Source organism: Delphinapterus leucas, chromosome 3 (assembly GCF_059928025.1).
Source record: "Delphinapterus leucas isolate spDelLeu-1000000601 "Yukka" chromosome 3, BTC_Dleu_Yukka2, whole genome shotgun sequence".
In the NCBI taxonomy this organism is placed as follows: domain Eukaryota; kingdom Metazoa; phylum Chordata; class Mammalia; order Artiodactyla; family Monodontidae; genus Delphinapterus; species Delphinapterus leucas.
Genome location: NC_143131.1, coordinates 116,787,492 through 116,804,859, shown reverse-complemented (window position 1 = coordinate 116,804,859; position 17,368 = coordinate 116,787,492). Strand labels below are relative to the sequence as shown.

The 17,368-nt window shown below is 48.5% G+C and overlaps 2 protein-coding genes across 3 annotated transcripts; both read right to left on the bottom strand.

Annotated features, from left to right (window-relative positions):
- Positions 1–2,123: 2,123 nt before the first annotated feature.
- On the bottom strand, positions 2,124–13,407 carry FAM53C (family with sequence similarity 53 member C). Of its 2 annotated transcripts, XM_022588898.3 has the most exons (5): positions 12,948–13,407; positions 9,495–9,724; positions 9,046–9,103; positions 6,871–7,655; positions 2,124–5,942 (listed from the first exon to the last, which is right to left on the bottom strand). In XM_022588898.3, exons 2-5 carry the CDS (start codon positions 9,570–9,572, stop codon positions 5,685–5,687), a joined length of 1,179 nt encoding a protein of 392 aa, XP_022444606.1. In that variant the 5' UTR covers positions 9,573–9,724; positions 12,948–13,407; the 3' UTR covers positions 2,124–5,684. The 2 variants fall into 2 exon arrangements, with proteins under 2 accessions (XP_022444606.1, XP_089765488.1); XM_089909362.1 differs by lacking the exon at positions 12,948–13,407 and having other exon boundaries at positions 9,495–12,529.
- A 392-nt stretch (positions 13,408–13,799) lies between these two features.
- On the bottom strand, positions 13,800–16,713 carry LOC111182495 (oocyte-specific histone RNA stem-loop-binding protein 2-like). The gene is made up of 6 exons (XM_089908576.1): positions 16,652–16,713; positions 16,459–16,554; positions 16,248–16,352; positions 15,475–15,618; positions 15,215–15,329; positions 13,800–14,360 (listed from the first exon to the last, which is right to left on the bottom strand). The coding sequence occupies exons 1-6, from the start codon at positions 16,711–16,713 to the stop codon at positions 14,229–14,231; spliced, it is 654 nt and encodes a 217-aa protein (XP_089764702.1). The 3' UTR covers positions 13,800–14,228.
- Positions 16,714–17,368: the final 655 nt, after the last annotated feature.

The window sequence follows — 17,368 nt, the reverse complement described above, 5'->3', positions numbered from 1 at the left end:
CCGCCCGCAAGGCCTCCCTCCGCACCACCCGCGGCCGCGGCTCCCCCCCCCCCAAACAGCCACCACCAACCACCGGCGCCGCGCAGCGCCCCCCGTGGCCGGGAGCGGAGCCGCAACCCGGGCCCCGCACAGCGCCCCCCGCGCTCCGGAGCGGGACGGCAGCTCCGGGCCCCTCGCAGTGCTCCTCCCCAACCTCCCCGGGGCCTGCAGTGCCCCCTGCGGCAGGGAGGGGAATTGCAGTTTCGGCCGGGGTGGGGAAGTGGGCGGGTCCTTCAGTCCCCCGTGGCACCATCCTGGTGCCATATTTCCTTCAGGGGGCCCCTTTATCTGAGAAGGCTTTGGCTTACCCTCCTCGGACACCATAGACTTTTACTGGACTGGGGGCCTGAGGGGCAAATTACCTAGAGAGTTGATATTTTGAGCTAAAAAGTTAGTGCCCCAATACCCCATTGATTTCCGAACCTGAAAATAGGCACTACCCCTCCTGTCATTATCTTTTAGGAAACTTTCTTCCCATTGGTCCATGGGACACAATTATCTTTCTTCTCACTGGTCCATAACATGGTACCATCCCATTCTATATTACCAATACTTCATAGGTTCCTTTCCAATTGACCAATGTGTTACACACCCATTGTATGTAATAATGCCACCCTTTACATTGGCTGAAGGCCAGCATGCTTCCAACATCTCAGTATTTTGACATAACCCCATGGAGCTTCTTCCCCTTCCAAATCAGCCAACGTTATGAAGTCCAGGTGTTTCTCAATTCAACTTTCAGGGGAATTGGAAAGAGACCAGAAGTATATACATCTTACCATGGAAGTAGTGGGGCTGGGGACAAAGAAAACCTCACCACTCCTATCTGAATTCACAGGCGTGGAAGATTGATACTCCTGTTAGAAAAGGGGCTGTAGAGAAGGGGAGATACAGAGATTTTTTTGCCTAGATTTTTATTCACACTGGGCAATGAGAAACCTAAGTCATTAACGTTGGTCATGTTAGAGACTAGCACAAGTTCCATGGCCTTATGGATGCAGAGTATATGTGGAAACAGATATAAACCAGAAAAAGGTCCAGTATTAATGCATGATTACTACCATAAACATGCCCATTTTTTTCACTGGTCTGACCTACAGACAGTTAAGAGCAGTAGACTTATGTGCCTACCCAGAAATCTGTCCATAGCCTTCTTTACCCTTGACCTACTTGTCTTCTAGCAAAAGTTGGGGGCAATAGGGAGGTACCAATTATTGACTTCAGTCAAAGTACAACATCCAGGGAATTCACTCTAGAACTAACCCTGTGGAGCACCAAGGAAACTTTTCCTTGGACTTTTTTTCTCTCTATTCATTATAACTTCCATTTCCCATAGCTAACCTGAGGCCTGACTCAATGTTTTTCTGCACCAAGAGACACCTCGTAAAGCACACAGCCCAAAAATTGTAGTTGGTAGGAGAGAAACAGGGGTGAATCCATACATGACCTAGCTGCCTTGCAGCTTTTCCATTAAAATTCACTGCTGGGATTTTCTCCCATATGGAGCTCTAATTACTGTCCCACTGTCCAAAGCTGGCTTCTCACAGCACTGACACAGAAATGTGCCTAAGCCCAGGGATGGGAAGGCAAAGGTAAAAAAATTAATTCAACAAATATGGCAGATAATTTTCATATGCCAGTAACTTCCAAGTGTTGGGACACAACACTGAATAAAAACAAAACCTTTGCCCTCATGAAGTTTATATTCTTTCCTATACTTCAGGAATGGAAAATAAAATCACATTTGCCTTCACAGAAAATAAACAGTAGAAAAACCCAACAAAAAAACTGAACAGAAAGGAAAAAAAGCAGAGGGAAGTAATTTTAGACGTTCAGGCTTTACCCCTGCTCAAACAGTAGGTGAAACAAAACAGCAGTTCTGAAGAAAGAACGAATCTATAATTCTGAGATTCTTTAACCACATGCTATTGTCCTACCCCCTCAAAGCCCTTCTTCCTTTGTTTCCAGGGCAGGTGACAACTCCCACTCTTTTTAGTGTTTTTTTCATCCCCTCAAAGTTCCTGCTCCAGGTAATCAAGCCAATCCTGTCCTCTTGCACACTTCATTGGTATTCATTGATGAGTGCCACCAATTTGAAGCAGGAAACTGGGCTGGAGGCTAAGCAACTTGACTCTTCTTGCCGCCTGGCAAGTCAGCACCACAACTGGTAAAAGAAAGGCTATGCCTTAGGGACAAGAGGCTCCTGCTTGGCTCTCTAAGCAACTATACTTCACCCACACACATTGGAAGAATGCTAACGTAGGGAGAAGAAAGGGTGGAATAGAAATGTCTAAAGAGAGAAAGAGAGAGAGCCATACAGCTTCTTTCAGCAAATGAACATTCCACATTGAAGCATTAGGGAAAATACCACCTTCTAGAGCAAAAGAGAAGCTCTGCTGCTAGGATAATTTTCCAAAATCAGTATTTTCAGGATGGAGAAATTGCCTAGGTCTTTGCAATCTGAATTCTGATGACTTTATCTCCATCTCTTCATGACAGAACATGTGAAAACTCTGAAAAGACATTCCTGGTCAAGGCTCCTATCATGCCTTCTCCCCACTTCCCAAAGCCTACAAACCAATCTAGACAAGTTTCTAACTGCACCATCAAGCATTTCTCAGGGAGCAAGAATGTATTAATACTTGACTTCACCCTGCTGGAAGTGAGTGTCAGGAGGGAAGAGGAGATGGGTATAAGTACCAGGGAAACAAGAGATCAAATCAGACTGCCAGAAATAACCAAGGCCTTAACAGAAGCTGGGCATAGGATATAACTACTGTGGCGCAAAGGGCCCAGCGACCAAATACTGCCCTCAAGGGGCAAAGGCCCAGCCATGTCATAGAAGAAGGGGCTGGAACAGTTAGGCGGCCTTCTCCCCGCTTCCTCCTTGCCTTTCTTTGTGAAGAGAGGAAGAAGACACTGTAGTACACAAGGTTACTTGGGAAAATGGATTATTCTAATAAAACTTTATTTTTTCAAACACAGCGACAGAGGCAGGACCTCATGTTTAACATACACAGACTTATGGATTTTTTTAAAATATAAAACAAAGTTTACGAAAAATTTTTTTTCCACTTTTTGTATTTGTAATCCCATTAGCACAGGGACTTTGGCAGCAGGTGGGAGTGAAGGGCAGCTGGAGCTGCCACTGGGCAGTCACCGGGCACAGGAGGAGAGCACCAGCCTGGGAGTGGCTTCACTCACACACGCAGGAATACTCACCTACTGGTCAGCCACACCACACACACAACACAGATGCAGATGTCTACCCAGGGTCAACCACAGCCCGGCAGAGGTGTGCTCCACTCTGGGTAAGCCCAATATGTGAAAATCCAAAGAGTCAAAACAGCTAAAGTAGAGGGAGGTTGCTTGCTTTACAAAAGAAGCAATCACAGGCTGCTTTTAAATGGTCAGCAGTCCAAATGCATTGGAAAACAGCATTTGGTTTACACAGAACTGTTGGAACAGATCTACTGTGTAAAGCAAAATAAACCACTTCTCGAAAAGGCTTGTCCCAGGGCCACAGGTACTTAGATTGGGAAGCAAGATGATAGCTCCAGCTAGTTTAACTTTCCAGATCTTAAAGTAATGGAATTCATATATGGCATCTACAGATCTTCTCCCCTAAGGATGGTGCCCTAGAGCTTTGCGGAACTCAGGGTGGAGGCAGAATTATTGCCCTCACTTCTTAAGCTTTGGGTCTGCAGAGACCCCACTGGCATTACCAGTGGCCTATTGTAAGCTGGCACAGCCCCTGTGTAGCAGAGAGCCCAGGGATGAGGATGTCCCAGGAGGAAAAGAAGCTGGCACCAGGGAAATTATGGCATAAAGAGGGAAAAGAGCCAGGGGAGGGATGAAACCAAGGATAGGCAACTCCTGGGCTCATGGTTTCCTTAGATTCTCCAGAAAGCCTCTTTCTCAAGCCCCTACAGACCTAGTAGCTCACCGGTAACATTTGGTAACTAGCAGGAGAAGTGAAGGAGCCCTGGAAGGGTAGAACTTCTGAGGGCTGGAGGCTGAAAAAGAAACAGCCACCTCCTCTGGAGTGGAGGCGAGGAGGCTAGGGCCTCACTGATGCTCCTATCCAACATGTGGCAGACCCAGAAAATGACAGGTTCAATTCCATGAGGAAGAAAACACACAGACTTTGGTCTTCTTCCCTAACATGAGCAACTGGTTCCTTCAAAACCCTGGAAAAATGCCCTTCTCCCAATAAACAGGAAGGGCAGGTCCAATTTGGTACCGCAGGTTCTAAGCAAAGCTGGACAAAGCCTCACAAGCTATTGTGGCAGCAGCTTCAGTAGGCATCTCCACTGGAGCCAGCCTTACAGGGCTTCTGCAGTCCTTAAACCCACCACCATGGCCACTGAGACCCATTGCCCAGGCTCAAGTTGTGGCTGTGAAACAAAAAAAGAAATTCAATCCAACAACAAACTCCCAGCTGCTTCTCACAGTCTTTGCTTTACACATCCTCAGCCAATCCTTCGGTGAGCCTCAACCTCCCTGAGGTCTCTAAGGGCCAATTAGAGACAAACATTTCCTAGCAGGAGTGGAAGACAAGCAAACTAGTATATGCTGACATCCCCTTCCTCTTTCTCAAGCAGGTCAGAAAAGAGGCTGGGCCTGGATCTTTTAACAATAGGTTTCTCTAAAGTTAGTGCTGGGGTGCCTGCTGGGGACTGAACACTACTTCTGCTGCAGGTCAGCCTCAATATAGGGCCTTCCTTCCTTGTTCTTGACCCTCGAAGGGCAGAGGGTAAGGGGGAAAAGGTCCCATCAGTAGGGAGGGAAAGAAAGAGATGGAGCCCTTCAGCCCTGCCTCAGTTGCCCACATATGCCTGCATCTACTTAGAGAGTGAGACAGGCAGGTTGTACACAGCCTAGGCAATCTGATGAGAAAAAAGGCCAGCTCAGAATCAGTGTGGAGAGCCCTCTCCAGCCAATACTAGGTCTATCTAGGGGAGGTGTGGGCCTGAGGGAAAGACCATTAGCTGAGGTCATAGCACTTAAAAGACCCTGCTGTACCCCAAAACAGAATCCTCTGCAGAGCCATTGGTGCTAATGGATTACGAGCCTGGTTCCAGAGCTCCTTAGAACCTTGACTCCTTGAACAAGCCTGCTATCCCGTAAAAACCCAAGATCCATGGTGCTCTGCTGTTAAGGAGCAACTGCCTTCCTTCCCTAAGGCTACCCAAACGCACCTTTCCTCGAGCACTCTCATGCACGCACACACTCTCACACAATTTCTCAGAGGAGGCTGAATGAACCCCCCACCCTGGCCAAATTCTAAGACACAAGTGCCCTTTGAAGCAAAGGGGCTAGTGAAATTCCCCGAGCTGGGGTCAGGAGACCCCTTCCTTCCCTGCCCATTGCTTTCTTGGTGGCAGGGATACTCACACTCAGGGCCGCCATGGTAAGGGCCTGCTCTGGGGCTGTCCCTCCCGCCACCAGCTCCGTTTATCTTGTCCCAGCCAGTCTCTCGGCATGGTCGAGCTTCCTGGAGTGAGAAGATTTCCGGCTGCCCTGAGTCGGAGCCCTCCACTCACCCCCATTCCCAGGCTGGGCCCCCGGCCTTGGGACCTCGACACTTGTTAGTAGCCATAAGAGAGTCAGTCTGTGTGGCCCCAGGAAGTAGCCTCTCAGTTTTAGTTCTCCTCAATCAGATTCAAGTCCAGGTCCCCAAAGTCCTGCTGGCACAATGTCCGCTTGCTCAGCGCCTGCCGGCCCCACCGCACGGACCCCTCCTCCTCCTCTTCGCTTTCACTCAGCACCTGGGAGGAATCCCCAATGGGGCTGCAGGAAGCAGAGAGGTGTGAGGGGCTACAGGCCATGAACCACGGTGGAGAGATACTGCTGCCTTCCCGGGCTGTTTCTTGGAGACAGAGACCTCCTGAGTATGGTTTCTGTCAAACAAACAAACAAAATTAAGGTAAAGAAGGATGCTAATTTCCCAGAGAACCCTGGCCCAAGTTGGATTTCAAAGTACCCCTCTCTTAGTTATCCTTGAAAGCAGGAGTCCTTTCTGTTAGGGTGAGGTCGTGAACTCCCTGATAAAATTTTGAAAATTCAGTGTATGTGCACATTTCTTTGAGGAGAGTGCCCATAGTTTCGATCAGATTCAAGATTAGAAGCATGTTTATAAACTTCATATGGACAGGAGTACTGTCTGCTTGTCTCACTCCTGTATTGCCAGTGCCTAGTCAGAGCCTGGTACATAGTAGGTATCCAACACTGCTTGCTGACTGGTTGAATGAATGACTCTATGAATAAGTCCTCAGAAAGTTTTATGACCCAGTGGTCTGGAAGGAAGAATATGAAAAAAGTGGGCAACTGCCTACAACAACTGCACTCACACTGGGAAGTCAAAAAACGATTTTTTGAGCAGATGAATGATGCAGAGCCTGTTTTGCTTAAGCCCTTACAGACCCACATGAAGCAGTAAAGGGCAAGTGACAAAACCAGCCTTGCATGAGGAGGGGTGGGGCACTGATGATGGGGCTTTTGTGGCTCATGCATTCTCAGAGAGGACGGAAAGTGTCTCTAGCAGGACAATCTGGGATCTCTGTTGGAAGGTTTAACATGGGTCTCACCCCAAGTTTCTCTGGCACCCCCAGGACTGAGAAATTTCACAGGACATGGGACTTTCAATGATAAAACCAGAATAATCCTGGGCAAATCGGGATGGTAGATCACTCTCAGCAAAAGCTCAGACAGAAAGGAGCTCCAAGGGAGGCCCTGCCAGGAGGGCCTGGAGCTAGAGGACAACTCACAGGTGCAAATGGAACAGTCCCCCTACTCCCATCCAAGCTTCCCTAGTCCTACTGGTCCCACCTGATTCATCTTGTCAAAGTCCAAGGAAGGCCGCAGCCGCCGAGGGTCCTCCTCGTGGCGCCGCTTGACTCCAGCTTTGCGGGCATCAAGATCACAAGGTTGTGAGCGGCTTCGGGGAAGATTGCGCAGGCCTCGAGGTCTCCAGGGCAGCTCTGGGGAGGATGCGGGGGAGCTCCGGGCAGAGGGCAAGAAGCGGCTTGCCTGTGGGCCCAGGCTGGGTGACAGGGAGAAGCGACGCTGGGGTGGGCAAGGTGACAGGGACTCAGCATCACTCTCCCAGGAGCCACTTTGGGGGGAGGTGGCAGAGGGACGAGAAGAATCTTGGGCCAGGGCCAGGCTGAAGAAAGGGGGGCTGTAGGGTCTGTGGGGTGGGGCACATTGAGAAGAGGCACTGGGAGCTTGGAGGAACCTGAGGCTGGAGACCCGCTTCGGGGGGCTCTGGTGAGGCACCTGCGGCCCACCCCCTCCACCACTGCCCCGGTGCTTGATGGGAGTCCACAGCTTGGAGGGGGCGGGCCGCCACACCGGCTGCCAGCGAGACAGGTCCACGGGCACTGAGAGTGAGCGGCAGTGCCTCTTAGATGGAGGGGCAGGGGGCACAGGAAGCTTTTCTGGGTCTGGAGGCTCAGGGCTTAGGACTTGGGAGAGGGGCTGCTCCTGTGGGGAATTTCCTGGGCTGGGTGGTCTGAGGTGCAGGCTCAAGCCTGAGGGGTGGTAGCTGAGATTGAGGCTGTCCTGGAACTCAGCACAGGAACAGTGGGGCAGGCCCCTCCAGGAAGCACCTTCTGGAAGGCATTCATAATAAAAATGATATTAATGATAGCTAATATATTTTTAAGAGCTTACTATGTGCCATACAATGTGATGAGCACTTTATGTGAGGTTTCCCGAAAAGTTCATGAGTTAGGTACTATTACTACCCCCGTTTCACAGATGAGAGAAGTCCAGTAACTTGCCAAAAGTCATGCAGGAATCAAATGACCAAAAGCAGGGTTCAAAACCAGATTTGTCTGATGCTAAAGCTGCCTTTTAACCAGCATACTATATTGCCTCCAGTATGAGGAACCACCTGAAACTTAAAATATAGTCTCATATACTGCCTGCTGCTCCCCCTCAAAGGTGGAATAAGTCAAAAGAAGCGAACGTGTGAGAGCCATGCTCATCCCTCACTCTACTCCACCGAGCTCTACTTTGCTCCCGCATCCCCCAGCCCGGAGTTGTGAAAAGCAGGCCTATGCTCTCCGTCCTTAGCCTTTCCCTTTCCTATGTGTCAAAGCACCAAGACAGGAGGTAGGTGATCAAGCAGGTAAGAGATCATTTGTATTTCTAGGGAGGGCAAGTAGGGTGGGGAAGGCCTTTGCCAATGGAACCCATGCTTGGGAAAAACCCTAAGACTGCTCGTGTTCCTTTGGGTCTCGCCACCCACAAGGAACATACTTATAGGGAAAGATCTTCTAGCCATATTATGATTAGTTAAAAAAAAAAAAAAGTGCCAAATATACAGAATGCAACCTTCTGTGTTAAAAGCGTGGGAATAAAAACATTTACATTTATATTTGCTTCTATCTGTATAAAGAAACTCTGGTTGGATAGACAAGAAACTAATAACAGTAGTTACTTTTAGGGAGGTGATGGGAGCTGGGTGCAGAGGAGAGAGGAGAGGAAGGGGGACTTTTTTCAGTATAACGTTTTTGCTGTTTAAAAATTTTGGAAATGGGAATGTACTGCCTACACAAAAAATTAGATTATAAAAGTTCCTACAGGGGCTACCCTGGTGGCGCAGTGGTTGAGAGTCCACCTGCTGACGCAGGGGACACGGGTTCGTGCCCTGGTCCGGGAGGATCCCACATGCCGCGGAGTGGCTAGGCCCGTGAGCCATGGCCGCTGAGTCTGCGCATCCGGAGCCTGTGCTCCGCAACGGGAGAGGCCACAACAGTAAGAGGCCCGCGTACCGCAAAAAAAAAAAAAAGTTCCTACAAGACTAGAATAAGACCAAACTAAACAAGTAACTTCCATGCTGGTGCAGTAAAATGGAGACAAGCGCCAATCTCAGAAGGTGACCCTGGCAAGAAAATTGTGGAGGCAGGCTAGCTAGTCCTGGTTACTGAAAACCAATGAAAGAAATGTGTGGATAGAGGCATGGGCATACACACAAATATACACATCATGTCTTACCAGACACAAGCTGGAAAGGATTCCCACAGTTGGAGATGTCTACATGATCAGGCAAAGGCTAAGAGACAGAAAATATCCATCATGATTCAGGATCAGAACAGAGTTCCAGGAAGCCCTCTTCAGCTCACCCCTGCAATTCATGGGCTACAGGGATGTTAGGAACTCCTAAGTGTTCTCTTCTTCTTGTCCTCCCAAAGTTAGTGAGTAAAATAATCCACGTCTTCCAGTATCTCAAACCCTTTTCCACCCAAATTTTGGTGTCCCTTTTCTAACAGTGAAGAAAATCCCTGCCCCCTTCCTTTTGGGCTGGGTTCTGAGCCTTTAGTGGGCTCTTGCAATACAAGTACCATGATTCACACAGCACAGGACAAGGGTGAAGTAGTAACAACAAACAGCCTCCGAAAAAAGGGGGAGGGGGTCGTAGAGAAGCAGGAAGACTGGTCTTTTACCAGACTGATGCTGAAGCGTGTGCATTTCAGCTCATCCAGAGTCTGCTTCTGTAGCTGCTCAGTGATCAGGGTTATCATGATTCTCCCCGGAATTTGACTTGCACACTTTGGAGCAAATGATGGATGTCTTCCCTGTTGTTCTTCCAGACCTCACTCGTGAGCCGTCTTCTGCCACTGCAGCACCATTCTAGCACCATTGGGACTTCCCTCTCCAGTCATGCCTGCTGAGTCTGCCAATTACAGAGGGACCAGTCCCAAGTGATATTAGAGATGTACCTAGTCCAGAGATGGAAAATGTATGGCACACATACCACAGCATCCCTATGTCAGGCCTCTGGCAGACATCATTAATTGATCACAGCTCTTTCCTGCTAAGCCTAAACATAGCCTCAGAAACATTCTCAACCTGACACTCCGGATAACCAGTAAAATGAAATGGAGTTGGCAAGCAAGTTGAAACCTATTTGCCACTCCTAACCTGGTTCATGCTCTGCTCTGCCTACCCAGAATACTAGCACCACTTAGAAAATAGCTCAAATGAGAGAGATGCCCAAATTGTTATTTCCATCCTGATTAGTCCAATATTTTCTTTATCTTCCAGTCATAAGCAAAGAGAGGTAAACTTTTCCTAAACTACAGAAAGAGTAATAGGGAACAGAACGGTACAGTGGTTGTAGGAATGACTTTCTGCTTCAAACCAATCAGAATAAACAAGGTATTATGTTCTCTTTTAGCCTGAACAGCTGATATTATATTATTGTTCTCCAACAGATACTGTACATATTCTCTTATAAGAGGATAAGGAAATGCTACCGAGGTAATTCCATTTACATTTCAACTCTATAGAGTTTAAAAACAACAACTCTGACTTCATTTGACTAAGTTTTTAGCCTGATTTGACTCAAAGACCATGAATACAATTAATCAAGACTCTTTCTCATGGTCAATTATAGTAGAAGCAAACTAATTCTATCAGAGGACAGGCTTCAAGCCCACAAAATTGCCCAAGGGGCCTCGCTCAAGGGAGGAGGGGAAGTTAACCTAACATTTCCAAACTGTTCTGCCTATTCCCAGAAATGACCAGCAGGCAGACAGCACACCAGACAGTGGAAGTAGCATTTGCTAGCAGAGAGAACTATCAAGAAATCAAATCTGGATCCGATTTGGTGTGATGGTCTTGGCAAATCATCAAACTTTTCTTTGCCTCAGTTTACCCATAGGAAAAATGGGCAGAATAATCTTAATATGTCACTGGGGGCTTCCCTGGTGGCGCAGTGGTTAAGAATCTACCTGCAGGGGACACGGGTTCGAGCCCTGTTCCGGGAAGATCCCACATGCCGCGGAGCAACTAAGCCCGTGCACCACAACTACTGAGCCTGCGCTCTAGAGCCTACGAGCCACAACTACTGAAGCCCGCGCACCTAGAGCCAGAGCTCCGCAACAAGAGATGCCACCGCAATGAGAAGCCTGCGCACGGCAACGAAGAGCAGCCCCCACTCGCCACAACTAGAGAAAAGCCCACGCGCATCAACAAAGACCCAACGCAGCCAAAATTAAATAATAAATAATTTATTAAAAATATATATGTCACTGGGACAATATAACACAAATATCAAAATGTAAAAAGTATACCACCTGCCCTGTACAAATCAGGAGTTCACAAAGACTGCCATTTCTCACCCCTCCTATTTGTTGCTCTACAAAGCCTCAGAATGCCACAAGTGATAATATTAGGATGAAGAAGGCAATTGCGTTCATCTATTTGGCTGGATATCAACCTCCCTCACCTGCATACCAAGAGAAGCCCAAAAGGCTTGACCTTGAGGGCAGATAACTTTCTACCTTGGCAAAAAAAAAAAAGAGGGAATCCTCTCTACCCAATTCCCACCTCAGAGGGAGGCAGACCACAAGGAAAAGCAAAGAAATACACCTCGGCGTACTTGGAGTTCAGGAAAAAACGTTGTAGAAGTCAATCATCACTATAGTTAAATAACATTTTCATGCATAATCATCATTACCACCTTGAACAAAGTTCCAGCTTCCTGAGTGCTCCCTTCAGCTGCTTCCCCTGTTCTTGTAGGAGAAGCTAAAGCTTATTATCACTTCTGCTCTTGGTTTCTTAACTCTGCCCTCAAAGATCAACCAGAGAGGGAACCTAACTGTAGGCTTTTACCCCCAGAGACCCCAGCCATGAGGAGCAGGGAGTGAAGCAAACTCTTTCAAGCTTTTCATGAGGCATCTGGCCAAACAGCAAACTTCCAGCCCTCTCTGGGATCAAGTGAAGAGAGTGATTTTGTGTTTTTCTGCATTTTAATTGTTGGGATGTGGCCACACACGGCGGTAATTGGAACAATGCAGCTACCACCACGCAACTGATACTCTCAGTCTGAGTTTCCTAAAACAGGCCAGGCTGAGAGGGGGAACAGAATGGAAGCCATAAGGAATCAAACCAGGACACAAAAGAAGGCAAACCAGCTCCGCGAGGGGCCTCCTCTTTCTCAAGCAGGCAGAGGAAAAGTATAAGAAGCCCTCTCTTGCCGCCTGCCTTCCCCTTCCATTTTGTGTATCTGAGGGGCAGAGACAGCTCTGAACGTTCACTAAGCAAGTTAAAACTTCTCAGCTTAACAACTGGCACGGGGGCTCAGCCCTACACAGAGTAGCAGGCCGCTAGGCCCTCCCCCAAACCCCACCAGGCCCAACTCTCAATCCAGGCTTTCTCTCCACCATCAGCACCACCCCCCCGGCAAATAAAGGCTGGACCCCCACCCCACTGGGTGGCAGTAACCCCTGACATTACGGTTTCAGGGATGCTGAGGTTGTGCTGAAACCTCGATAACCTAGGATCAAGTCAGGCCAAGGGAGAGGAGAGTCACAAACCCCTGGGGACCTTCCCCCCAGGTCCCAGTCCCACAGCTCTGGGGGAGACTGAAGGAAAACATGAGGGAGGCATGAAGGTACATGAACAGGTATGTGGGGACCTGACTGCTCTTCCTCCATATGGCACTGAGGGGATAGGGCTGACAAGTGGGGATCACCCCTCCCCCCACCCCAATGAAGAAGCAAAAGGCTAGCCCCCCCCCCCACTCCAATCTTCAACCTCTCCCTTGGTTGCCCTGCCTGTCCCCGCGGGGTGGGGCATGGGGCGTCCGCTGGCCCCTGGGGGGCGGGGGGCGCCGGGGCACGCTTGCGGGGGGCTGTCGCTCGTCTCTTCCCAATCAGCTTCCATCATCTGGCCGCGGGAAGCGAACTCAGGGCGCAGGGTATGGAGAGGGTCTGGGACTTAGCGCTCCGCCACCCCCTCCCCCACCAGGTCCCGTGCTCTCCCAGCGGAGGCGGCCAGCGAGGCCGTGCCTCGAGGGTGGACGGGCTGGGGGAGGGGAAAGAGAGAGGGAGGGAGGGACAGTCTAGGTGCCCGCCCCGAGGCCCCAGCGCCACCTGCCCTCCGCCACCTACCGCGGCTCCTCCTGCTCCCAGGGCCGCGGCCGGAGCAGCTCTGAGCGCTCGGTTCGCCCCACGGTGCCCTTAAAAGGCGCCGGCCCGAACCAACGGGCCCCTGAGGAGAGTGGAGAGATCGCTCCGGTTCGCAGAACGCCCCTGAACCGTCCGCGGAGGCTCGAGACCCGCGTCGTTTCTCTCGCAAAGTCTTTCTTGGAGAGCACAGTCAGGAAGACGCCCGGCTCTTTAATTTAGCGATGAGGGTGGTTTCCTCCCTAGCGAGTCACCCCCTGCAAAATATTGCAAAAGGTGGACTGGCCCAGTTGGAGGCAAATCTCAAAACCCCCGGGGGAGGCCGTGTCGGTCGAAGGTAAACAAAGACATCGCCGCTGCCTTCTGTTACTACATCGGCCCCTGTACAGCCCCCAACTCGGTTCCGGCGCGTACCAGAATTAGCCAGGATTCCTCTCACCTGCTCTCCTACCCTCTAAGGCCGCCACTCTGAAGGAATCCCCCTTCCCCCAGCAGAGGACCCGTCCGCGGCGTGAAGGTTTCTGGGAAGTGTAGTCCAAGCGCCGATTAGGGCCTGCTCTGAGTCCCGGGAGCCCCTCTTCCAGCTGCCGGATGGGCTCCAACGTTTTAAACCCAGGATTTACAACGGTTGCGGGGCCGTTCCCACTTGGTTCTGTAATTAGCCGTCACCCAAAACACCGTAAATCTGACGAGGGCCCAGGGCGGTTCACTCCTTCTCCTCCCTCTACGCCCCCCCCCCACCTCAGCAGGATGAGGTAATGGGATTGTGATTATGACATCATAGGCGGTTCAGTTGCTTGCGTGGGGGAGGGGGGAGTTCGGTGGTTACAGCTGGACCACTTTCCTTAAGACAAAAAGGGAGGGAGGAAACAAGCAGCTGGGGAAAAGATGCTGATGGCGCTATACTTCCTCTTCAGGAAGAGGAAACCACCTTTTATTAAGTCTCCACCACTACCACCACCTCCCACCTCAGCCAAAGTTTAAGTCCTTTTTGAAGAGACTGAATGTAGCCGTTAGCACGTGAAGAGGTTGTGGAACAGCTAGGTGGCTTCTGGCTCTTATGTAAATTTGAGTCTCAGCCAGCAAAGAAGGTTTAGAGAGAGGGTAAAATATGGGAAGAGGAGAGGTTTTAAACAATGCCTTCGTGTTATGATCTCTTTGTAGGACAGAGTTTTAGATCTTTTTTAATCGATTGTTAAGTAGAAGTAGTGCAAGTAATCTTCACTATTACATTCAGCAACGAGTCCCCTGAAAGACATGTTTTCCCTAAATATTTTGTGTCCCACTCAAGTCTGGGACAGATAAGTAATTGTGATCAGCTAGAAGGTAGAGCCAGTGGTGGGGATCTTCCTCACAGAGCCAGGGAAGGGAGGAGACAGGAGGCACCAAACCTGCAAACTGGAAAAGAAGAGTAGAGGGAAAGTGAGGTAGTATCAAGAAAATGGGGAGGGGGGGAGGATGGGAGATACACTGCATATTTGTTTGCCCTGCACATTTCCCCTTGGCAAAAGAAGGGACAGGGGTCGTGAAGTGTAGGAGACATGGTTTCCAATAATTGCTGCTATGGAGCACTTATGTGCCAGGCACCGTGCTGCATACTTTAAATATGTATTCTCATTTTTGTTTACAATCATCAAATGAGACAAAATCTCCTTATTTCTTGGATTAAACAGCAGGAGAGGTTAAGTGACTGCCCATGTGGTGGACAAAAGCAGTATTAAAAAGCAATCTGACTCACAACATTGTTAACCAACTATACTCCAATATAAAATAAAAAGTTAAAAAAAAGCAGTCTGAGGTTCTAAAGCCCTTGGTCTTCACCACTTGGTGATCACCCTTTTTATTTAATAACAAAATACCATGCTTACTAAAGTTAAGTGATTGAGAATAAGAAGTTAAGTTAGCATTGGCGCATTTGGAAAACACTGAAAGAAACTGAGACACTTAAAACAACCAAACCCTGCAACTCAGGTTTCATGTTTCCTTTCAAAGGAAGATGACACCCATTTCATCACGTATAAAACAGCGCCCCCAGTGCAGCCCAACCTGTCCCCCATTACTAACTATAACTAGATTTCTTTATGCCACTTTTGGTTCAAGGTTTTTTACTCACATCCTGCAATTTTTTCTTTCTGTCCCATTTCCCTTCTTTTGTTCTTGGGCTACTACCTTGAACCCCATCATAACTGTGACCTCTTGGGCCAGATCCCATCTCTGACCCTGCTCCAGTGGGTTTTAGCAGAGGATACTACCTGGGCTCCCTTCTGTTCTCCATCCAGGTTCTCTGAGGGTTCCAGGGTCTGGAGCCAGTCATCCAAAGGGGTAGAATCCATTGGCTCTAAGAGATTGTGATTGTCCATTCCCCACCTAAGAAGGCAGCAGAGTCAGAGGAACGTGCAGCTCATTCAGACTTTCCCTTTTCAGCCAGTGAAAGCTAAACCTCTGCAAAGTGGGGAGAGGTAGGGCTTAGTCCACCACTCAGGGAAGGAACAAGGAATAGTAGTGCACACACCCCTCAGCCTGCAGAGGCTGGCTGGGGGGGTCCCAGGAATGTAGAGCTCTTCTCCACTGCCTGATCTGGGCATCCCAGGAGCGACGGCTGTACCTCCTGTTCTTGTTTGGTGTTTGAGGGTGAAGTCCTGGCTGTCGCTGTGCCCTGGCAACAACATACATGTCAGACTGAGGTCAAGGTGAAGGGGCACAGCTCACTGCTTATCATGATGAATTAGGAGACTCATTAGGGATTCTCTGATAATGAGGTAAGATCAATGCCCACAATCCAAAGAAAATCTTTAAATTAGATTAAACATCAAAATTCCCAATTCCCTAATATTCTTTCTTCTGGGAAGGGTAAATTAGATATTCCAACTCCCTCAGAAGTCAAGAGAGATATAAAAGAAAATATTTGACATCTCTTTAAAATACATTCTACCTTTTCATACATTAGTTTGTATGTATGCGTGTAAGCTTACATGTAATTAGGCAAGTATGTTGTAATTAGCCAAGTCAGATGGAGGCATGAGGTGAAAATGGATGGAAGAAAAAAAATTTTCATTAGCAAACATGGATAGAGCTTTAAAAAGTCTTATGGCCCACGTATAACTTGTTCCATTTGAAAAAAAACACTTGGAAACTTATCTGGGGGGCTAGACTGCTGGATAATTTATTTTAGTAATGCTACAACTTTGTGGGAGCATTCAGATTCTAGTATCTTTCCATCATCTGATAGTGAACAAAAGCCACGTGGTTGACACTCTTGTTGTAACTACCCACAACTGCACTCACTTGGGGACCTGCTGCAGAAAGCACTGGTAACCAGGTGTGCGCTTGCCATAATCTATCTGCTTTTGCCGCCGCTGTAGGACAATTGCATCTGTCTCTACCTCCCACCTGTGAGGAAGTAGACAGTCGTCCCATGAAGTGTGATGATGGTCATCAAAGTGGAAACCAACTCTTCCCACATTCCGTTAATCCCCAGCCTGATTGTCAAACTCACCTGGCATGGCAGGGCTCTGTACTGACTCCCACACTCACCATCTCTATCCTAGAGGATAAAGACTCTTCACACACCTCCTTTCTGGGGAAGCAGATTCTACAGATGAAAAGGTATTAGGATAAAACCCAGCTACTCTCAGCCACTGCCACTACCAAGATCCTGACACCAGATAAAGGTTGTATTTCTCACTTACTGTCTCTCAAAGATAAAGGCTGCATTTCTAATTCGTTTCTCAAAGTGTGGTCTGCAAGCCATCTGCCTGGGTAGCACCTGGGGGCCTTGATAATTCCTGAGCCCTACTCTAGACCTACTGAATTATCACTTTGGGAACATGTATTTTAAAGAGCTTCCAAGGTTGTTTTAAATATTTTTATGGCAATTTCAAATATACAAAGAGAATAGCATAATCTCCTGCAACTCAAAGTATGGTCCCAGTACCAGCTGCATTAGCATCAGCTGGGAGCTTGTTAGACGTTCAGAATCTTGAATTCTTACCCAGATCTACTGAATCAGAATATGTATTTTAACAAGATCCGCAGGTGATTAGTATGCGGATAAAACTTTGAGAGCACTGATATCATGTACCCCCTAGCTACCCATCACCCAATACTCACGGCCAATCTTGTTTCACCTATACTCACCACCACTCCCACAGGATTATTTAAAAGCAAATCCCCAACATTAAGAATAAATTCTTAGTATCACCTAGTCAATGTTCAAATTTCCATAAACAACCAAAGTTTGGTATCCTCTGGACTGTGATAAGGATTACGCCAAGAGATGATTCAACTCTCCTACTTTCCTTGAAAAGGAATTCCCTTTACCGCATATAACCTAGCGTCTCAGATGCTGCGCGCTTAAAAGGGACACCGACCCAGGAAAGCTCTTGGAAGGGGCCAGTGCTACTCAT

What these genes read in the sequence shown, in the direction of transcription:
- FAM53C (XM_022588898.3), bottom strand. Translation starts at nt 9,572, where the DNA reads ATGATAACCCTGATCACTGAGCAGCTACAGAAGCAGACTCTGGATGAG. An exon ending in TCCTTTCCAGCTTGTGTCTG is followed by an intron (nt 7,656 to 9,045) that starts GTAAGACATGAT and finishes AATGCCTTCCAG; the next exon opens with AAGGTGCTTCCTGGAGGGGC. An exon ending in ACTTTGACAAGATGAATCAG is followed by an intron (nt 5,943 to 6,870) that starts GTGGGACCAGTA and finishes TTTGTTTGACAG; the next exon opens with AAACCATACTCAGGAGGTCT.
- LOC111182495 (XM_089908576.1), bottom strand. Translation starts at nt 16,713, where the DNA reads ATGGCTTGCAGACCACACTTTGAGAAACGAATTAGAAATGCAGCCTTT. An exon ending in ACAGAGCCCTGCCATGCCAG is followed by an intron (nt 16,353 to 16,458) that starts GTGAGTTTGACA and finishes ACTTCCTCACAG; the next exon opens with GTGGGAGGTAGAGACAGATG. An exon ending in GAGAACAGAAGGGAGCCCAG is followed by an intron (nt 14,361 to 15,214) that starts GTAGTATCCTCT and finishes CTTCTTTTCCAG; the next exon opens with TTTGCAGGTTTGGTGCCTCC.